The sequence below is a fragment of the Protopterus annectens genome, chromosome 2.part1, assembly GCF_019279795.1.
Source record: "Protopterus annectens isolate FY-2018-M chromosome 2.part1, PAN1.0, whole genome shotgun sequence".
NCBI lineage: Eukaryota > Metazoa > Chordata > Ceratodontiformes > Protopteridae > Protopterus > Protopterus annectens.
This window is the reverse complement of record NC_056729.1, coordinates 936234164-936253533: the sequence shown is the minus strand read 5'-3', so window position 1 is coordinate 936253533 and position 19370 is coordinate 936234164. Positions and strand designations below refer to the sequence as shown.

General features: G+C 41.4%; 1 protein-coding gene across 2 annotated transcripts in view; it reads right to left on the bottom strand.

The window, feature by feature from the left end:
- The window catches only part of SH3RF1 (SH3 domain containing ring finger 1), a 1302561-nt gene that overhangs the window by 589986 nt on the left and 693205 nt on the right, over window positions 1–19370 (bottom strand). For both annotated transcript variants that reach the window (XM_044062570.1, XM_044062569.1), the window contains exon 6: window positions 3099–3398. In XM_044062570.1, the coding sequence (XP_043918505.1) occupies window positions 3099–3398 (300 nt within the window). The remainder of the gene's footprint in view (window positions 1–3098; window positions 3399–19370) is intronic.

The window sequence follows — 19370 nt, the reverse complement described above, 5'->3', positions numbered from 1 at the left end:
ATTGTCCTATATTTTATATAGGTAAAACATCTAGGAAATTCAAAGTTAGGATCAGTGAGCACCTTGGTGACATTAGGCATTGTAGAAACACCAGTGTCCTGTATAGGTATGTACAAGAACATCAGGGCCACCAATTTAAATTTTTGGTAGTTCAACAATTGGTCAAAGATGAGCAGGGATGTATATTGGATGTACATTTGGATGCACTGGAACTGAGATGGCAATTGTATTTTAATGCTTCTCAGTATCCATGCATCAATGAAATAAGTATATCCAGTATTGTGAAAATGGACCACATTTTAGGCTAACTGAATTAATTTGGTACTGTGTAGAATTCAATGTTTATATATTTTTATACAGTTTTAAGATGGTTTTAATGTCATTTTTAACAAGGAATTATAAGTCTGCATATGAAACTTGATTATGGTAATTAATCATTAGCGGACAGGAGTTCTGCTGTGGCGACCCCTAACCGGGAAAATCCCAAATAGACAACAAGTGTTGAATGGGTTTTTATTACCAATGTGGGTTTTCTGCCTTTAACTGATTCTTATTAAAGTTTGATTGATTAATTGGGGAGGGTATATAAAAGGCTGGGTGTTGTGTGCACATTGGTCTGATGAAGTCTCTTTAGTAGAGAGGAAAGCGCTCAACTCAAATAAAGTGGTTGTTCATTTGGATTTGTTTTTCTTCTTGCTGGCTTTTGGATTTATTAGTCTTAAAAGGTGCAACAGCTGCTCTTAAATAAATACATTACATATGGTTACATTTAATGCATTAGAGTGCTGAGGCTGCTGGGGATGGAATTACATGTATAACTATTCACTTCTCACAGTTTCAAGCAATTTATTTTCTCTTTTTTCTCTTTCTGCTGGTATGACTGTCGCTTTCCTAATACATCATAGTGGATTCTCATGGCTAGATTTAGAGTATACACATTATGTGCCCCGTGGAACCTTAGTCCAGTTACTTACGTTTACTTTCATAAGATTAAGAGAGTCCACATCTTCCAGCTTCTCTGGTATAGCAAAACAGTCTTGGGTATTCTCTGTGTCCTCTGTCTTCTATTATTTTTAAAACAGTTCTTGAGAAGCCTCATGTTCAACCAGTATTTCATTTATTTCAGTCTCTGATTTCTGCAGTTTTAACAGCTCAACTTTACAGCTACTTAAAGCTTACTCTATTTTTTCCAGCCTTTTGCTATTTGCCTATATATATTCCTCCAAGTTCTTACTTATCTAAACACCTGCACAGGATTTAAGAAGTTGTCTCAGACTAAATCAGAGACTTTAAATGCTTTTTGCCAACAGCTACATGGTTTCATAGACAGAGATGTTTCTCCTTTTTTTCTGGTTGATTTTTCCCTTACTTTCTCCAAATTTCTTTTTTCCTGCCATCCAAGCACTGTAATTACTAGTCAGTAACAGCATTTTACCCAAATTGATAACTTTTACTTTTTTTAACAATGTCTTAGTTTTCACAATGGGAGAATTCTAATCAACTGAATGCTCAGTGTGCAGCCATCTTGAAAGTTGAGCATACATGCCTCTTATGCCAGCATGCTCCAGAATGCTCAGGAGTGGGTATGTATGCTACCTTGGGGAAGGAGCCGGAGCTCCTAAAGTCTAGGCAGATAGATGGAACACCTGGCAGAGAGGTCCAATGAGCACTACAATAATAAACTAACGAAAAGCAGAAGTTATTTCCTGTACAGTAATTTTTTGCATTTGATCTGTGTACAGATGGACACTACTTTGCTACTCTATTAGTACTATTAGTTACCATTTGAAGATGTACCTGCAAAATGATGCACACCCTATGTTCTACAGGTTCACAGCAGTCATGATGTTAAATAATAGTCTAACATAATGAAAAAATTCAGATGTAAAATACAGTATTTGCTAGAGTACCTTTTCCATCAGTTAAATGCTAATTCTTCCAAAAGATCCCATTAAGTTGGTCGTGAGCTTGTTGCACACTGCACTTACCCAATAATGCTAGCACCCATCCACCTTATATCAAGCAAAGGAAAACTAACCACAGATGACATTCATGACTAATGAAATGCATTAACCAGATATTTAGTGTAAAACAATATTTCTTCCTTTCTTGTCAAGTGACAACCTGCATTTTGCATTATCAAGTCTTACTAGCCAGTCGTAACACTGTCATACAATACGTGACTACAGCTATGATAATGAAAAAAAAACAAGTACAAACATACCAGTCAGCTACTGAGAAAAAACATGCCATCACAACTCTGTTAATCTACAATCTATGGTCACAGAGATACTTCTCAATGAAATAAGAATCGGAACTCCACAGCAGGAGTATCTTGTATTATTTTCATCTGCTTCCAAGCAAAGCACCAGTACCATCATGACGACAGCATTACAGAGATGTCTAAGAACACTGTGCAAGATTTGCCATCTCAGAATCCCAGGCAGTTTGTCAAAGCCACTAGGCATTCAAATGCAGACAGCGGACATGTCATTTTTTTAAGTGCAGACTCCCTGGATGCCAGTACCATTCTGCATTTGAAGTAAAGAAAGCGGACATGCTTTTGTTTGCTACCAGATCTTACAGGGCACCAGATTAAGAACTGAGCAATGCAGCTGAATCTAATGTAATCATCAAAATATAACGAAAATAAGGTGCCAACAAAGTATTTCTGTTTAGGAAATCTGTTTGTTGTGTTTTCTATTATTCTGAACAGTGGGTACAATAAACTGAAGAACCAAGTATAACAAAAGTGTTATACACATACATACCTTCCTAACACATTTATATGTGCAGAAACTGATTTATCCTTTTCCTTTTATTAACTAGGAGAGCTTACCACATCAACAAAAGGAGAAGGGACATGTGCAAACTTTGAGAAAGTACTTTACTATCAGAACAGAAATAAATCATTCTAATTGACTTACAGTATATTGTGAAGGCATTCTGAGCCATCCACATCCAGTGCAATGTCCAAACTACCAAAAATCTTTCCCAAAATAATATAGACATGAGACATTTTTATGGTCAACTGTCCCCCTACAACACATGACATGTTCTGAAGTAAATGAATACACCAGAATACAAGTTTTATTTACCTGAGATGGAGAGCTCCCAGAAACACCAGTAATTTCACTTATTCGAGCTGCAGCAGTGGGATTGCTAGAGCTTATAAGGACTGGAGCACTGATCTCCATTGAGTGCCGGTTCTGGGTAGACTGGGAAGACTTACTGGACATGGTCAAGGAGGTAAAAGAGTGCCGCTTTTTGGTATTCTTCTTGGTGTCACTTGACTTCTGTGTTGAGTTGTTCGAAGCTGCCCCTGAGATACCCTCTTCTGAGTGTCCAGCATTTAAAGGCTTATCCAAATCTATCAGCTGCTTGGCTGCAGAATTAAACTGAAAATAAAGGTTAGTAAGAGGATTAATTTAATATAAGGCAAAGTGATTTTACTTAGCCAGTAAGTCAGTGTTTGTTGGTTACAAAATATCCGCTAACACTTCAATTTGATCACAAAACCTCACTTATAAAATATTTTATTTTATTTTACATTTGTTGACCGGGCTAGTCTAACTGGATATATGTCCATTTTCAGTAGAGGTCCGGGGAGATAAGCTCCAAGACAGAAATTAGAAAACAACAAATAACAGCAACAGTCATATATACAATGCATATTACAGGTTAACACAGAATATTCAGCAAGGACAAAAATCATAACAGTGCAAAATGCAGGTACAATGCAACATACAGGTACAATACCTAATAATGACAAAATAAAAAAGAAGGCAGGTTAATTGTATTTAATACAGAATTCCCTCAATAAGAAGTATCCACAGAGGTTGGAAACAGTGTACTTTTAGAGGGAGATGGTATTTACAGTCAATAAGGAAGGTATAACATTTCATGAGTAGTATGGGGTAGGCAGAGCCAAATCTAAGTGATAGATTACTAGTCAGGTTTATTCTGAGGAAAAGTTTTAGTCTGTTTTTGAAAAGTGACAAAGAGGGAAGTGAGGAAAGGTCACTGGGGAGAAGATTCCAGGATTTTCCAACAGCATTGGAGAAGAGAGAATCCCCAGCCTTGTTGTTAGGTTTACAGGTGTGTACAAGAAGTGTGTGTGATGACCGTAAGGACTTCAGATTTTTATAGGGGGTGATGAGGGTAGAGAGAATAGGAGTATTGGGAGGTTTATAAAGGGTGTTATGGGCAATGGTTAGTTGGTGGAATTTAATCAGGTTTTGTATTTCAAGCCATCCTAGCTGCTTTATATTAATGCAATAGTGGGTTCTAAATGGGTTGCCTGTAGCAAATCTAGCAATGTTATTGTAGGACATTTCCAATTTGCTGAGGTTATTTTGGATAGCTTAGTAAAAATGGGTGAGCATAGAGGAGTGTAGAGATTAGATGAGTGTGAGCTATAGTTGTTTTGGCTGTAGGTGAAAGGAAGGGTTTAATCCTATAGAGAGTCAAGTTTTTTTGTTGACAGTTTTTATAGTATTGTTGATATGAATGTCAAAGTTCAGATTGTTGTCAATGGTGATACCCAGTAGTTTGGTGGTTGGGTCTAGTGATATAATGGTACCACTGGTCGATGTAACTGAGAAATCAAAAGGAAAGGATTTGTGAGTAGGCTTGAAGAGGAGGAGTTTAGTTTTTTGGGGGTTCAAGACAAGGCAACGCTGTGTGAACCATTGTTTAACTGTGTTAAATACCTCCTGGTTGAGAGAGTGAAGTTCAGAAGTGGATGTGGTTGAGCATATCAGTGTGGAGTCATCAGCATACTGTATGCATGTGGCTTGGGGGATGGCTAGATGAAGGTCATTAATAAATATATTGAAAAGGAGAGGTCCTAGGATGGACCCTTGAGGTACACCAAGGGTAATGGGCAGGGGGGTAGATAGAGTCTTGTGCCATAGTACAGCCTGTTGTCTTTTATCTAGGTAGGACTGGAACCATTTTATGGAAGGTGCATCTAATGACAGGGATTTGAGTATGTTGATGAGAATCTGGTGATTTACAATGTCAAATGCTTTAGACAGATCAATAAAAAGTGCAGAGGAAAGATTATTAAGGTTGCGTTTTTTGTTAATGCAATCAGTAAAGGAAAGGAGGGCAGTGGTAGTGCTGTGTGAAGGTCTGAAACCATGCTGACAGCTGGAAAGTAAGTTATTTTGGGTTAAGTGGTCAGGTAATTGCCTATGGATGCATTTCTCCATGATCTTTGCCAAAGGAGAAAGAAGGGCAATGGGGCGGTAGTTAGAGAGTTCAGTGGAGTGTCCTCCTTTATGGAGGGGGATAATATGGGAGACTTTCCATAAGCTAGGGATGTGACCTTCGGTGATAGTTCTATTGATTAGAGCTTTGGCTGATAGCTGTAGAAATTCAGCAGGTAGCTGGTCTGCTGAGGGAGAGCACGGTTTTAGTTTTTGTATAAGGGTTAGAATATATGTTGTTGGGGCAGGTTGAAAATGAAAAGGAGGGGGTGAGGTTGAGTTAAAGGAAGGTAATGTGAAGCTATTTGGTGATAGCTAACTAGCTAGTGTTTGGACAGCATTAGTAAAAACAGTACTGAAGGTATTGGCTGTATGCATGGGAGTTTTGTGGTCAGTATTTTGAGGGTTTGGTGTAGTGGATTGACCTGGATGGAGTAATTGGTTAATGCTAGCCCAGAATTTTTGTGGGTTGTTTTGGTTAGCTTGTTGAAATTGTGGGTAGTAGTTTCTTTTATCAGAGAGTGTAGCTTTCTTAGTGTCATTTCTTAACTGTCTAAAGGTTTGTTGGTCTACAGGGTGTTTAGTTATTCTCCAATTGGCCCAATATTTATTTCTAAGATGGATTTTGTGTTTGGTTTCTTTTGAAAGCCATGGGGCATAATTGGTTTTAATTCTAATTAATCTGGTTGGAGCATGGTGGTTAAGAATGGCAAGGAAGTTAGAGTTAAAGTAATTCACGGCTTCTTCTAATGGGAGGTGTCTTAAGGATGACCAATTGCAAGCTCTTAGTTCCTTTTGGAATAGATCAGGGTTAAAGTTCTTTTTGGATCTGATATTTCTGACAGATGTTGGAATGGGAGTATTGGCTTTATGCCTGATGATGTAGGAAAGTGAGTGGTCACTTAAATCAACAGGGAGGGTTCCAGAATTATAAATGTGAGGATGGTAGTTTGTGAGAATCCAGTCTAATATGCTTGCTTTCTTGTTAGCTTTATTTATTATGGTGTGGGGAGGTAATGGTTTGTGAAAAATCATACAGGTTAATGTGGGTGGTAGGGAGGCTGCTACAATAGCAGTTCCAATCAATGTTCATATCACATAGGATTATGGTTTCTTGGGGCAGGTGTTGGGATAGCCAGCAAAGGATATTTTCCATGGTGGCAATGTTATTACCAGGAGGTAGATACATACAGATAATATAGATGGATTTGGCATTGTTAAGATGAAGTTTGGAGATGAGAATTTCTGCATTGGAATCTAGAGGTAGTTTACAGTCGTATGTGGTTAACTGTAAGCCAGATTTAAATAGAATAGGTACCCTATCGCCCTTCTTGGCTACTCGGTTGGGTTTCAGGATACTGTATCCAGGTGGGATGATTTCACTGTCTTTGGTTACAGGTTTTAACCATGTTTCTGTTAAGCAGAGAATATCAAAGGAGTAGACTTCTACTAGAGCTTGGAGTCGAGTTACTTTGTTGTTAATGCTACGTATATTAAGATGAGCTATTAGGAGGGAGTTAGATGGTTTAGTAAGGGAATAAATAGGTGACTGATTGTGGTTATGGAGAGTAATAGGAGTTGTTGTTGGGCCAGGGTTAGGGTGGATGTCACCATCCTTTAATGTGAGTAGTACTAGATAACTTGGGTTAGGGAATCTGCTGTAAAGAAGTAGACCTTTCCTGAGATTTAGAGTGTTATATTTAATGTGTAGTATTCTATGATACTTTACAAGTAGGTAGTTGGGTGAAGATGTTATAGTTGCATGGATATAAAGGAGTGGTAGGGATGGGGAGTTTGTTTCCTTATTAGGGTAGTGAGGGTGTGGATATAGTGGGTGTTCATAGGAGGTGAGTAAGTAGTAGTAAAAGTGTGAATAAAAGTAGGACATATAATGGGTTGGGTGGTTTATACATTGGAAGAATTAAATACTGGATGTCTGTATGTCGAATATAGAAGTATAAAGGGTGAGGATGATTGGATGTCTGTATGTAGAATATAGAAGTATAAAGGGTGAGGATGAGGGAAAGGAGAAGGGTGTGGTAAGATTGAAGGGGGGTAGTAAGGAAGGCAGATATGAGAGAAGATGGCCAATGGTAAAATGTCTAGAGAGTAATGGGAAGAGGAAGATGTGTGGTTAGTAAGTATAAGAGTAGGACCCCTGGGGGAGGGTGGGAATTGGGGGTAGGGAGGGGAGCTGAGTGAGCCCGCAGGGGAACAGAGCGGGTAGAGACAGATACTGAAGCAGTTCTAAAAAAACAATCAGCGGGACTGACTCAGAAGGTAAGTTGGAAAAGTCAGACATGAGTAAAGGACAGTAAGAACTGAACCTAGAAAAGGTGGATGTAGACAGTAGAAGTAAGGGGTAAAGTGAGAGGACGAAACAGCAATTCAGGGACAACAGGAGAATAAGTAGCTGTCCATAAGAGACAAGGAGGATATTATGGCTGGGATAGGGGTGCCACCCAGTGGACAGGTATAATATTGCAGGCTGATATGAGTGGGAGTTAGTTGGAGTAAACAAGGAAAAGTGGGTGGTCAACAAAAGGGGTTTCTAAAGAGTATGGGGGAGAGGGGGTGTGAAGGTACAGAAGGGGGGGTAGAGGCTGCTGGCTGTCCTAGCTCAGGACTTGCTTTAACACCTGTAGTACAATACAATAGTAGAAAGTCTTTCAGGCAGGAATTATTCAACAGACATACTTTACTGGTGTCCTTGAGAGAGGGATTGTAGGGTAGTTATGCAGTGAGATGAACCGTTGATATTTGGAGAGGTTCCTTTAGATTCCTACAGACTAGTGCTGGAAGCACAAGATGAGCAGGGTAACTTAAGGAGACAAGATAGTGATGAGAAACAAGAGTTAACACATAGCAAGGTATGATTGCTCAAAATTACACTAATCATTCACGGAGACAAATATATATATAGCAAGTTTACATTTCCTAAAACCAAAACATTTCAAATTAGACTAATCATTCACAGAGACAATACCTATAGATAGCAGTTAAACATTTCCAAATCCTTGGTAGCAGCAATGTAAAATTCTTTAATGCAATAGTTATATGCCCTTTTGTGGTAGCAGTAAAAATAAAGGTAGCAATTAAGACATTCCCACCTACTAAATATGACAGTCTGCTCACAAAATGTGGTCCAAAGGAAAACAACTTACAACATCTACTTACTAGGCAGTATACTAACGGTAGTTTAAGTAGCTTTCCCACTCCACCATCACATCATTATGCTGATCCAGTGAAAATAAAGGGAAATATATTCTTATCCTTTCTAGTGCTTTCCTATAAATTAAAGCAGTTTTCTCCAGTTTATATTCATCTTCTTTAAGACCTGCATGTTCTGGCATCCAAGGTTCATACTGTCATTACAGTCACTTTCTCAACCTGCCACTGTGAAGACATGTGCAAATAAGTATAAAATGAAAGTTATGAACTTATAATGTTGTATCCATGTTGACTGATTTTTGTCCGTTCAAACATATGAGTTTTTGCATCAGTCGGGATAAGATCTCCGCACCGATCTCGAAGCTTATTAGTTCCAGAGTGTCGACTCCTCTCCTACCAATAATCCCCTAGGTTGCACCTCAGATACTCAGATCAACTTTGTGTCTATAATATTGAAAACTCTATTATAATTTTGATATTTTAGCATGTGAAATTGACAATTCAACGCCTCTCATGGCTAGTGTGGAAGAAGTATACACTTCTTTTCCCCACCTATCCAAAAGCCCCAGGCTCTCTATCAGTGGGAACAGGATTTTTACCACACCAGGCCTTACTACCTTTGGGTCCCTGAGAAACAGTCTGGTCCAGTCCGCCAGACTTACTCTTACAAATACTTATGAGCTTATAGCACCCTATGAGTAGGTCAGGGCTAGGCAGAGCAGGAGGGGGGAGCAGGGAAGCAGGGTTCAGAAGCAAAACAAAAAACACCACACCCAACACATTCAATATAGCTAAGCTCTGTTTATTGGTAAAAAAGAATTCCTAAGCCTTCCCTAAGCCTTCAGAATAATCTTGGCCTTCCCATTTTCCATTTAAAAGTGTGAAAGAGTGAGAGATGATGAGAAGAAAAAAGAAATCCTCAGGAGGGAGGTGCTGTAATCAAATATCCCAGAATCAGAATCAGAGGGAGGGGAGAGGTCTTCAGTCCGAGAGCTCAGCTTCTCTGCTTCCTTCTACTGTCTGTCACACTCACCAAAGGCTAGGCTCCTAGGCAGGCTTGTCAGGAGGGGCATATAGCTAGTAATTAAATAGTAATTCATCTTATTTTTAATTTTATGTTTCTTTTGGAACAGGAAGTGAAGTGCTAGGAGAGAACCCCCTGAAAACTGGGCGAACTCTAGAACTAAAAAGAGAAGTGAGAAGAGAAACACTAACTATAGAGGGGAACACGGGAACAGACAAAGGAGAATCCCCCTGAATACAGCCTGGCCTACGCTCTGAGTTCCTACATCCTGTAACAATAAAGGTCTGAAACTCCAAAGGAAAGAAACTCCTGGAGAACTCCTCTAGCACAGGGCAGTCTAAAGAACCGGCGACGTCCGACTGCCGGTTCATCAACCCTAGGCTTCGCTGTTTTTTCTTCGCTGTTTTTTTTTAGAAGCGGCGGGCGCTGGAGCCACCGGCATCCGCCCAAACATTTTGTAATAACACCCAAACAAAACACCAACACCGTCGCACCTAACCTGCGCGATAAATAGCGGGCCCAGCAAACGAGCGCAACCAACAAAAACAAACAGTACACCCAGCCAAGTAATACACCCCACATGGTAAATGGTGTTTCCCATCAGAAATACAGTTAATACATTGCTGAGGCATCTATATATTCTCACACTTGTAAATTTACCTAGGAAAAGGGGAAAATAATTGGCCGAGATTGTACACAGACAGGGTAACCTCCACTTGATCATCCAGAAGCCATAGGTGACAATTTGGACAGGGGTAGGAGAGAGGCAGTTTGAAGTGGATGAAAACCAGACAATGTGGATATAACATTATGGGAAGTATATAACTTTTGTACTCAATGTTGTCTATTTTCATCCATTCAAACATGTGGGACAGAATCCCAAGCTTTCAAACTGGATGGTGTCAGGAAAGGACATTCCTGAGTATGGTGGAGCCAAAAGGTGAACCTGGTCTTGATTGTGTGTCCAGCTTATACTGGGACACAAAGGTGTATACAGTTGCCCATGTGGTTACTGCACAAATATCAACTGGCAGTCCTCCACTGAAGAGACTGTAGAAGTAGAAACTGCTCGTCTAATGTGCCTTATGCATACTTGCTAAAGGCATTTTTTTCTGACGATATATGAAGGAAATGCAATCTGGGAGCCATCTGGATAGGGTCTATTTAGAAACAGCAAAATAAATGAATGAATGATCATCCTTTCTGAATTCCTTTGTCTTGGAAATATAGAATCGGAGTTGTCTGTGAACATCTACAAACACAGGAGGTATTCTCCCTTGTTTTGAGCATCTTGGAAAGAAAACAGGAAAATGTATTGATTGACGAACTGGTATCAGATGCAACCTTAAGATTAAAGGAGGTGTTAGTTCTAAGGGAAACCCTATCCTTGTAAAAACTCAGATATGGGGGGCTTTGATGAGAGGGCTTGCAGCTCTGAGATTTGTCTGGCTGATGTTACTGCGACTAGAAAAAAGATTTTCCATGTAAGAAATAATCTGCTGTATTAGCAGGCTCAAAGGGAGGTTGAGTTAGAGCTTGTAACAGAATGTTGATGTCTCATGGATGTTCTGGGTCTCTAATGGGAGGCCTCAACAGAAAAGTACCTTAAGAAAGGCTTTTGAGATTTTGAGGGATACAATCCACGTATCTAACTCCACCATGAAAACTGGAAACAGACACCAACTGAATCTAGACAGTCGCAGAACTGGAGCCTTTGTCAAAGAGAGCAAACAAACATTCAAATGTGGAAGCAACTGGTGCTGAAAAGGGGTCTAGACCTTTGGAATAAGCTCATATTTATTAACGGATTTATTTAATCTTTGTTTAGTGGGAAAGTTCGATTAGGCAGTACTCATTTTCAGTGGAGGCCTGGGGAGAAAAGCTCCATTTGTTTACACTGCATTATACTAAGTTCCACTTAAAACACAGTAGTTACACTTCTATTTACATTAATACACAAACAGTAGTTATACATAAAACACTTACACTTATACATTATAGGATTTTACAGAGGTAGAAGTTACTAAAGAGAAAGTCCAAGTGGCACTTAGTGGATTGTACAGGCAGCAGTTAAATATAAAAATTGTCATTTCAGTGAGAGGTTGAGAGCATTTAGAGAGAATCGTATAAGCACAAAGTCTTAACATGGTGATGAGCATGTGGAGGACCAGAATTGGTTAAGATGTTGTTTAAGCAGTGGTTTAAAACTATTTATTGGACAGTTTTTTTTTTCTGTGGGGATACTATTCCTGAGTTTAGCAACATATTGGAAGTACAGCGTTCTCCTGTAAAGTACAGTTGTGTACACTTACCATAAATGTAGATGTTCGAGTGTATTCACTGTTGCAGTCATTACATTTGGGTAATCCTGCTGGCAGGTTGCCCTCAGTCGGCCTGAATTCCAAAGTCTTGGGTCCTGCGTCGGCTGTCGTCGCCCCTTCCCTGACGTCAGGTCGTCAGGGGTATAAAAGTAGCAGCCAACGCCATTTTCTTTAGTTTTTCTTGCCCCAGATGTCAGGTGCCCCCAAAACTTTACTTTCATCCACCAACTAATACACCACATGGGTTGTATAAATCAGAGAAGGAAAGATGGGTTCCATCAGAAGAAAAAGGAGGGATGGCGGATGGGTAACCTGGACTGCAACAGTGAATACACTCGAACATCTAAATTTATGGTAAGTGTACACAACTGTACTATGTTCTTCGTGTTTCACTACATTCGAGTGTCATTACATTTGGGTAGATTCCCAAAGCTATGGTTGGGAGGCTGGAGCTAAACAGCATTAGGGGCGGCTACGAGACCCTGCAGAATTGCAGTGGCAAAGCCTGCCCTGGATTTAGAGTAGAGTGGCTGATGGTGCTTTGTAAAGGTGTGCACTGAACTCCAAGTAGCTGCTTCTAAAATGTCCTTGGTTGGTACTCCTCTGAGAAAGGCTGCTGAAGTGGCTGCAGCTCTGGTGGAATGTGGCCTAATGCCCTTAGGCACTAGCTTGCCATGGTATAAGTAGCAGAAACGAATGCAGTGGCCTATCCATTTTGAAATAGTCTGCTTTGAGATAGCCTTTCCTTGTGATCCTACAGCATATGCCACTAGTAATTGCTCTGTTTTTCTGAAAACTCTGGTTCTGTCCAAGTAGAATCTAGCTGTCTGTGTACATCCAAAGAGTGCAGAATTCTTTCCCCCTTGTTCTGTGGATTTGGATAAAAAGTTGGCAGATGAATGGTTTGGTTAAGAGCCACACTGGACACCACTTTAGGCATAAATGTTGGATTTGTCCTCAGGGAGACCCTGTCCGGATAAAAAATGATAAAAGGGTCGACAGCCATGAGTGCCTGTAGCTCTGAAACTCATCTTGCAGAGGTTATTGCTAGGAGCAAAGCTGTTTTCCAAGATAAAAACTTTAAAATCAGCAGTAGCAGCTGGTTCAAAAGGAGGCAGGGTGAGTTTTTCCAAGACATAGTTGAGGTCCCATGCAGGCATTGGTGATCTCCTTGGAGGCCTTAAATTTTTGGCTCCTCTGAGGTACTGTTTTAATAAGGGATGAGAAAAGATTGGTGGCTTTGCATTGTAATGAGCCAAAATGGCAAAGGCATGAATTTTAATAGATGAGAAAGATAGGCCTTTGTCCAGCATCTCAGTTAAGTATTGTAAAATCTGAGGAATATTTGACACAGCTGTATCTGTTCCTTGTGCCTGGTTCCAAGCACAGAATCTCTTCCATTTTCCAGCATAAGATTTTCTAGTACTAGGCCTTCTGGCTTCCAAAATGACATCCATCACAGCTTTGCTGAGGTGTGTGTTTTGTATGACTATATTATCCACCATGCTGCCAGGATTAAAGTCCTGAGCTGGCTGTGCAGGATCTGATTGTTTTGCTGGGACAGTAGATGCGGTACTTGAGGTAGGGTCCAAGCTGGGCATTGAGACAAGCTCCTTAATATTGGGTACCAGTGCTGGCGGGGCCACTCTGGAGCAATCAGTATCATCTTTGGCTTCTCCTGTCTGACCTTTAAGAGTACCTTGGGTAGGAGAGGCAGAGGAGGAAAGGCATACACTGATAGGTTTTTCCAGCTGAAGGATACGGCGTCCACTTTCCATGCTTGTCTGTGATAAATCCTTGTGCAGAATCTCTGTAGCTGGTACTTGTGAGGAGAGGCAAATAGATCTATGTCCGGGCATCCCCATTTCCTTGTCATCATGCTGAAGACTTGTTGATCCAGCTGCCACTCATGGGGATCCATGAGGTTTCTGCTTAGTTTGTCTGCCAGAGTATTTTTCCTTCCTGGCAGGAATTGTGCCTGCAGTTGTAGTTGGTAAGTCAGTGCCGTTTCCCACAAAGTCATGGCTAATCTGCATAGGGGGTAAGAATGTGTGCCCCCTGCTTGTTTATATACCACATGACCGTGGTGTTGTCTGTCTTTATCAGTAGTTGTCCTGGTTGAAGTAGGTCCTGGAAGGCTGTTGGGGCATTTTGAACAGCTAGCATCTCTTTTTGATTGATATGTAGATGCATTTGGTTTGAGGTCCATGTTCCCTGAATGCATCTTCCTGCCAAGTGGGCCCCCCCCAGGCATAATCTGACGCATCCGTTGTTAGTGTCTGCCTGGCTGGGGGGAATGTGAACGGCTGTCCCTTGTTTTGGTGACAAGCCTTTGCCCACCATCGAAACTCCTGTTGCAGGCAGGGAATGGGAGTAATTATAGTTTCCAGGCTGTGGCAATGTTGAGTCCAAACACTTTTTAGGTACCACTGAAGTTTCCTCATATGCAGTCTTGCATATGGAATTAGTAGGATGCAGGATGCCATGAAACCCAAAGCCTGCAGAATTTTTCTTGCAGATAACTAGGCCTTTGTTGCTAACATTTTGAAATAGGTAGTCCGTTGTCTTTGCTTGTCTGGCGTGAGATAAGCCATCCGGGCAGTTGTATTTAAGCTTGTACCCAGGAATATTATCTCTTGAGATGGTACTAGTTTTGATTTCTTTTTGTCGACTGTGTACCCTGGGCATGTTAGACGTTTTTTCACAAACGCCACATGCTGTAGAAGAATGTCCTTGTTCTCTGCTTGAATTAGACAGTCGTCCAAGTAGGGATATATTTGTATTCCTCTGTCTGCAGAATGCAATTACTGGTGCCAGGCACTTTGTAAAGACCCTGGGCGCAGTAGATAAGCCAAAGGGCAGTGTAGAGAATTGGTAATGCATTGAGCCAGCCTTGAATCTGAGGTATCTTCTGAATATTTGTCTGATTGGGACATGCAGGTATGCCTCTTTTAGGTCTAAAGTTACAAGCCAAGCGTTCTTGCCCAGCATGGGCAGTAGCTGCTGCAAAGTCAACATTTTGAATTTTGGTATATCCAGGAATGTATTCAAAATTGATAGGTCCAGTATTGGCCTCCAGGCCTTGTTCTTTCTGGGTACCAAGAACAGTCTTGAGTAAAATCCTTGTCCCCGCTCTTCCTCTGGCACAATTTGAATGGCCCTCATGTCCATGAGGGATGAGACTTGTTTTTGTGCCTCTGCCCATTGACTTTTTGGCAGATCTGGCCAGCCATTTGTCTTTGGCAGGGTATGGAAATGGAACTTGTAGCCTTGCGACAATATTTACAACCCACTTGGTCCTGGGTTATAATATGCCAATTTTGATAAAAAAGTGCTAATTTTCCCCCTAAGGGTGCTGCCAGGAAATAAGTGTGTGGTGTAGGCAGGGGTGTAAGTCATTGGGACTGTTTCCTGTAAGGTTGTGATTTGTCTTCTCCACTTTTGGAGGTAGAAGCACCCCATTCCCTTGACCTGTATGATGAACCTTGAGCCTGGGATCTGCCTCTAGGGCATCTGGGTCTATCCCTTTGAGGTCTGTCTGACACTGGAAAGGACCAGTTCTTTGTTGGCCAGTGTCTACTAAACCTACGTGGCTGCACTTGTAAGAAATCTTTGAACGTTTGCATAGATTTAGCCTTGTCCTCCATTTTCTTTAACACGTCTTCTGCCTTAACACCAAACAAAGAATCATGCTGTAAAGGTGCATCTAATAATTTAACTTTTACATGATCAGGCAGATTTTGTTCCTTTAACCAAGCATGCCTTCTAATTACAAAACCAGTAACTGTGGCCCTGCAGGAGGCCAAAACCACATTGCAAAGTATGCTTTCCAACTTGTTCAGCTGCATGCAATATATCCTGCATTTCCTTGTTTTCTGCACATTCAGAATTTAACATTTTCTGTTTAAGCAATGCCATGACATGTTGCTGATATTTGAGCATATGAAATTGACAGTTTAAGGCCCTTATAGCCACCAAGGTAGCAGATGTGTAAACCTTTTTTCCCCATCTATCCAGTGCCCTAGAATCCCTATCAGAAGGGGTAGGGTTTTTTGCAGTGGAAGCCTTAACACCCTTGGGACCCTGAGAAATAGTTTCTGGGTCTGCAGCAGGGTTTTTAAAAAGGAATTTATGTGAGTCAGGAACCCTGTAATATCTGTCAGGCTTAACAGGAGCTGGAGGTAAGGAGTCAGGGGTAAGGCTTGACTCTGAAAACACATCATCTACAATGTCTAACACAGGAGGGATGGCTAGTGGCTTGTGCTGAGGTAGTAACAGGAAATCCCTGAGCCTCTTTTTAGACTCTGAAAAATCTTGGCTCTCCCAGTGGAAATGCTCCCTCATGGTATGTAAGGTTTCCCCAAAAGAATAATCCTCAGGAGGAGAAGCTGAATGTATGGATTCTTCAGCATCAGAATCCTCATGGGGGGAAAAGAATATTCCTGATCAGAAGAGGAATCAGAAGAAATGGAAACCTGATCTGAAGATTCATAGTCAGTCTCCTGCCTAGGCCTCTTACCAGGAGGGGGATGGGAACCCCTGATCAAGGTAATCAAGTCTTCGGCCATTTTGAGCATCTGTTTTTTGGGCATGGAGGCCTGCCCACGTGGCTCTTGAGGTTGCTTATTTGCCTTTGAAGGTGCTTTAGTCTTTGCCTTTGAAGTAGGTTTAATGTATAGGTGTTTGGGTCTGAATACACCATCAGAAGCCGGTGCCTGCTCAGCGGCTACGGACCCATCTGAAGGATTAGCGTCCAAGGCTCCAATACTTTGAGTTTCCAGCGGCATGGCCGACTCCATGTGGGAGTCGGTAGCAACCTGCGACTCTAAAGTAGCAGTTATCAGGGGCTACGAAAACGCCTCACTGAGAACCAGCGAACCGGCAACTGGCTTATTCTTTTTTTTCTTTGCATTTTTTTTTTTTGCGGTAGTCGGTAGTCGCTTCGGCTCATCTTTCGGAAATTAAGCGTGTCCAAAGTAGTTTAAGCTAAATCATACCGCAGAAAATAATGATCAGAAAATAATGAACCAGCGAACCGGCAACTGGCTTAGGAGAAGCTTAGTCATTGGTTTTGGGCCTTGGCTGTCTTTCTTTTTCCTTTTCTTTGCATTTTTTTGTGAACTGCGGTAGTCGGATGGCTTTCCGACGACATTTCTGGATAATTAAATGTGTCCAAAGTAGTTTAAAGCTAAATCATACCGATGCTTAATAGTGCGTTGGTTAAATCTAGCACAAAACCGACAACCCAGAAAATAATGATCAGGGCCTAGGCAAGGAATACAGTAAGAATGAAAGTCCTTATGAGGTATTTGCTTCCCACAAAAAATACAATTATTAACTTTTTCTGATCGGTTCTGGAGCAGGAAAAAAAATTTCCCCAATGGGGTACTTAGCTTTATAGACGACTTCGGATCTGAAATTCGAACTCGAAAATCTCAGGAGTCGGCCGACCAGCACTTGTGAACTGCTTCTGCTTCGGGCACCGCACGGCAAGAAAGACTGGAGAAAATGGGTCGGCTGCTACTTTTATACCCCTGACGACCTGACGTCAGGGAAGGGGCGACGACAGCCGACGCAGGACCCAAGACTTTGAAATTCAGGCTGAGAGCGCAACCTGCCAGCAGGATTACCCAAATGTAATGACTGCAACAGTGAAACATGAAGAACATCATTATTTAACTTATTTGTGAGTAGTACGAGTTTGTTACTAGAGCAGAAATCACTTGCCGGACAGTAGCACAGTGATATGTTTTTTAGTGCACTGCATTTTTCTGGATGAATGAAAATCTCTTCCATATACTCTGGTAAGCTTTCCCAGTAGATGGTTTCTGTGAAGAATAAAGAATATTAACTATTGCAGAAGGAAGCCTGGCAACTTTGGCTATGGTTAAAATTGGAGGAACCATGTGGTTAATTTTACAGATTTCAGATCTAGAGGAAGCAGCCCAGAGTAATGAGATAGTAGATCTGGATACTGATTCAACATTCATGGAGGATGTATTAGAATAGCCCACAGGAAGGGAAGCAAGTCTATCGGGGCCAAAAGGAAGCAATGAGGACAACTCTGGCCTTGCACTGTCTTGAGCAAGTTCATACAGAAAGCATTTGGAATAAAGGGGGAAAACACACAGGCGACCCGGGTGCCAATTGTGGACAAGAGCATTCCTCGGTAACTCTCACTTTGGGGAGATAAGGGCACAGTAGCTGCTGCATTTGTTGATTAGATAGGAGGCAAATCGGTCACATCAAGGTTGGTCCCGGTGACTGAAAATTGCTTGCGTCATTGCAGGATTGAAGCACCATTCATGAGGCATTAGTACTGTGCAGCTCAATTTGTCTGTTAGTACATTGGAAGTTCCCAGAATGCATGTTACTATCAGAAAGCATTGTGAAGACTTCACTCTTTGCCAAAACCGCATGGCTTCCTGACAAGGATAAGAATGGGCTGTCATTTGTTTGTTGATGTACCATACAACAGTCATGTTTGTCTGTCTGTCTGAATATCATGCCTTTGGAGAGTAGGTTCTGAAATGCCTGCAACACTAGAACAGCCCTCAGCTCTATGATAGTGATGTGAAGAGTGGACACTCTTGTCAACCATCTACTTTGGTCCATCTTGCCTTTGAAATGTTGCCCCACATCCAAGAAAGGATGCATCAGTAGTCACTGTTGCTGTTGGCAGATCGGTCTGAAAAGGATAGCTCTTGGTCAGACACGTTATCCAACAAGCGATGTGATTTTTGCAGATTTGCATAATCTGAGTTTTTGCAAGAGGAGTGGAAAGTGGATTGAGACCAATGAAGTAGAGTGCAGTATTCTCATGAAAAATCTTGATAAAGGAACCATAAGAATCTTATATGCCATGAGACCCTACAGGCACAAGATTAGCCTTGCTGGTGGGTTTTGGGTGATGAAAGACTTGAAGGGCTGTCAGATGGAGTGACTGGATCCAGGACTGGGGAAGGCTGACTATCTGAAGTATGGTGTTTAGGCAGCATCATATGAACTCTACAGATTGAGTTGGAGTCAACTGACATTTTGGTACATTTATTGAGATTCCCAAGTTCAGAAGCAACTAGAGTACACAGTACTGGTGTGTTAGTAGATGCTCGGTGGAGGCAGTCAGTAGCTAAACATCTAGGTACAGAAGACTTGGATCTCCAGTAGGAGCAGCTGTGCTGCTACTACTGTTATGATCTTGGTAAACACCCTGGGGGCTGTGGGTAGACTGAATGGCAGAGCTCTGAATTGGAAATGACTGGCTCTCAGCCAGAAGCAGAGGAACCTCATGGTGCGCTTCATTATTTTGATGTGATAACAGATGTTGTGGAGATCTAGAGAGCACATCCATACATCCTGCCTTGAAGAGGTAAAATGAACTGAACTGTGACCATCCTGAATTTTGTCTGTTTCATGAACTGATTTAAGTGACTGAGATCCAAGATGGGTTTTTGGTCCCAGTTTTCTTTGTCATTCAAAAGACCATGGAACAGACTCTGGCTTCTACCTGGTCTTGGGGGACTGGTTTGATTACTCTTTTTTTCTAGTAGCTTTGAAATTTCTATGGCTGCCAAGTCCCACTGATTGGGTGGAACATTGGGGACTTTTTCTGGAGTGGGAGGAAAAGGAAATTGAATAGCC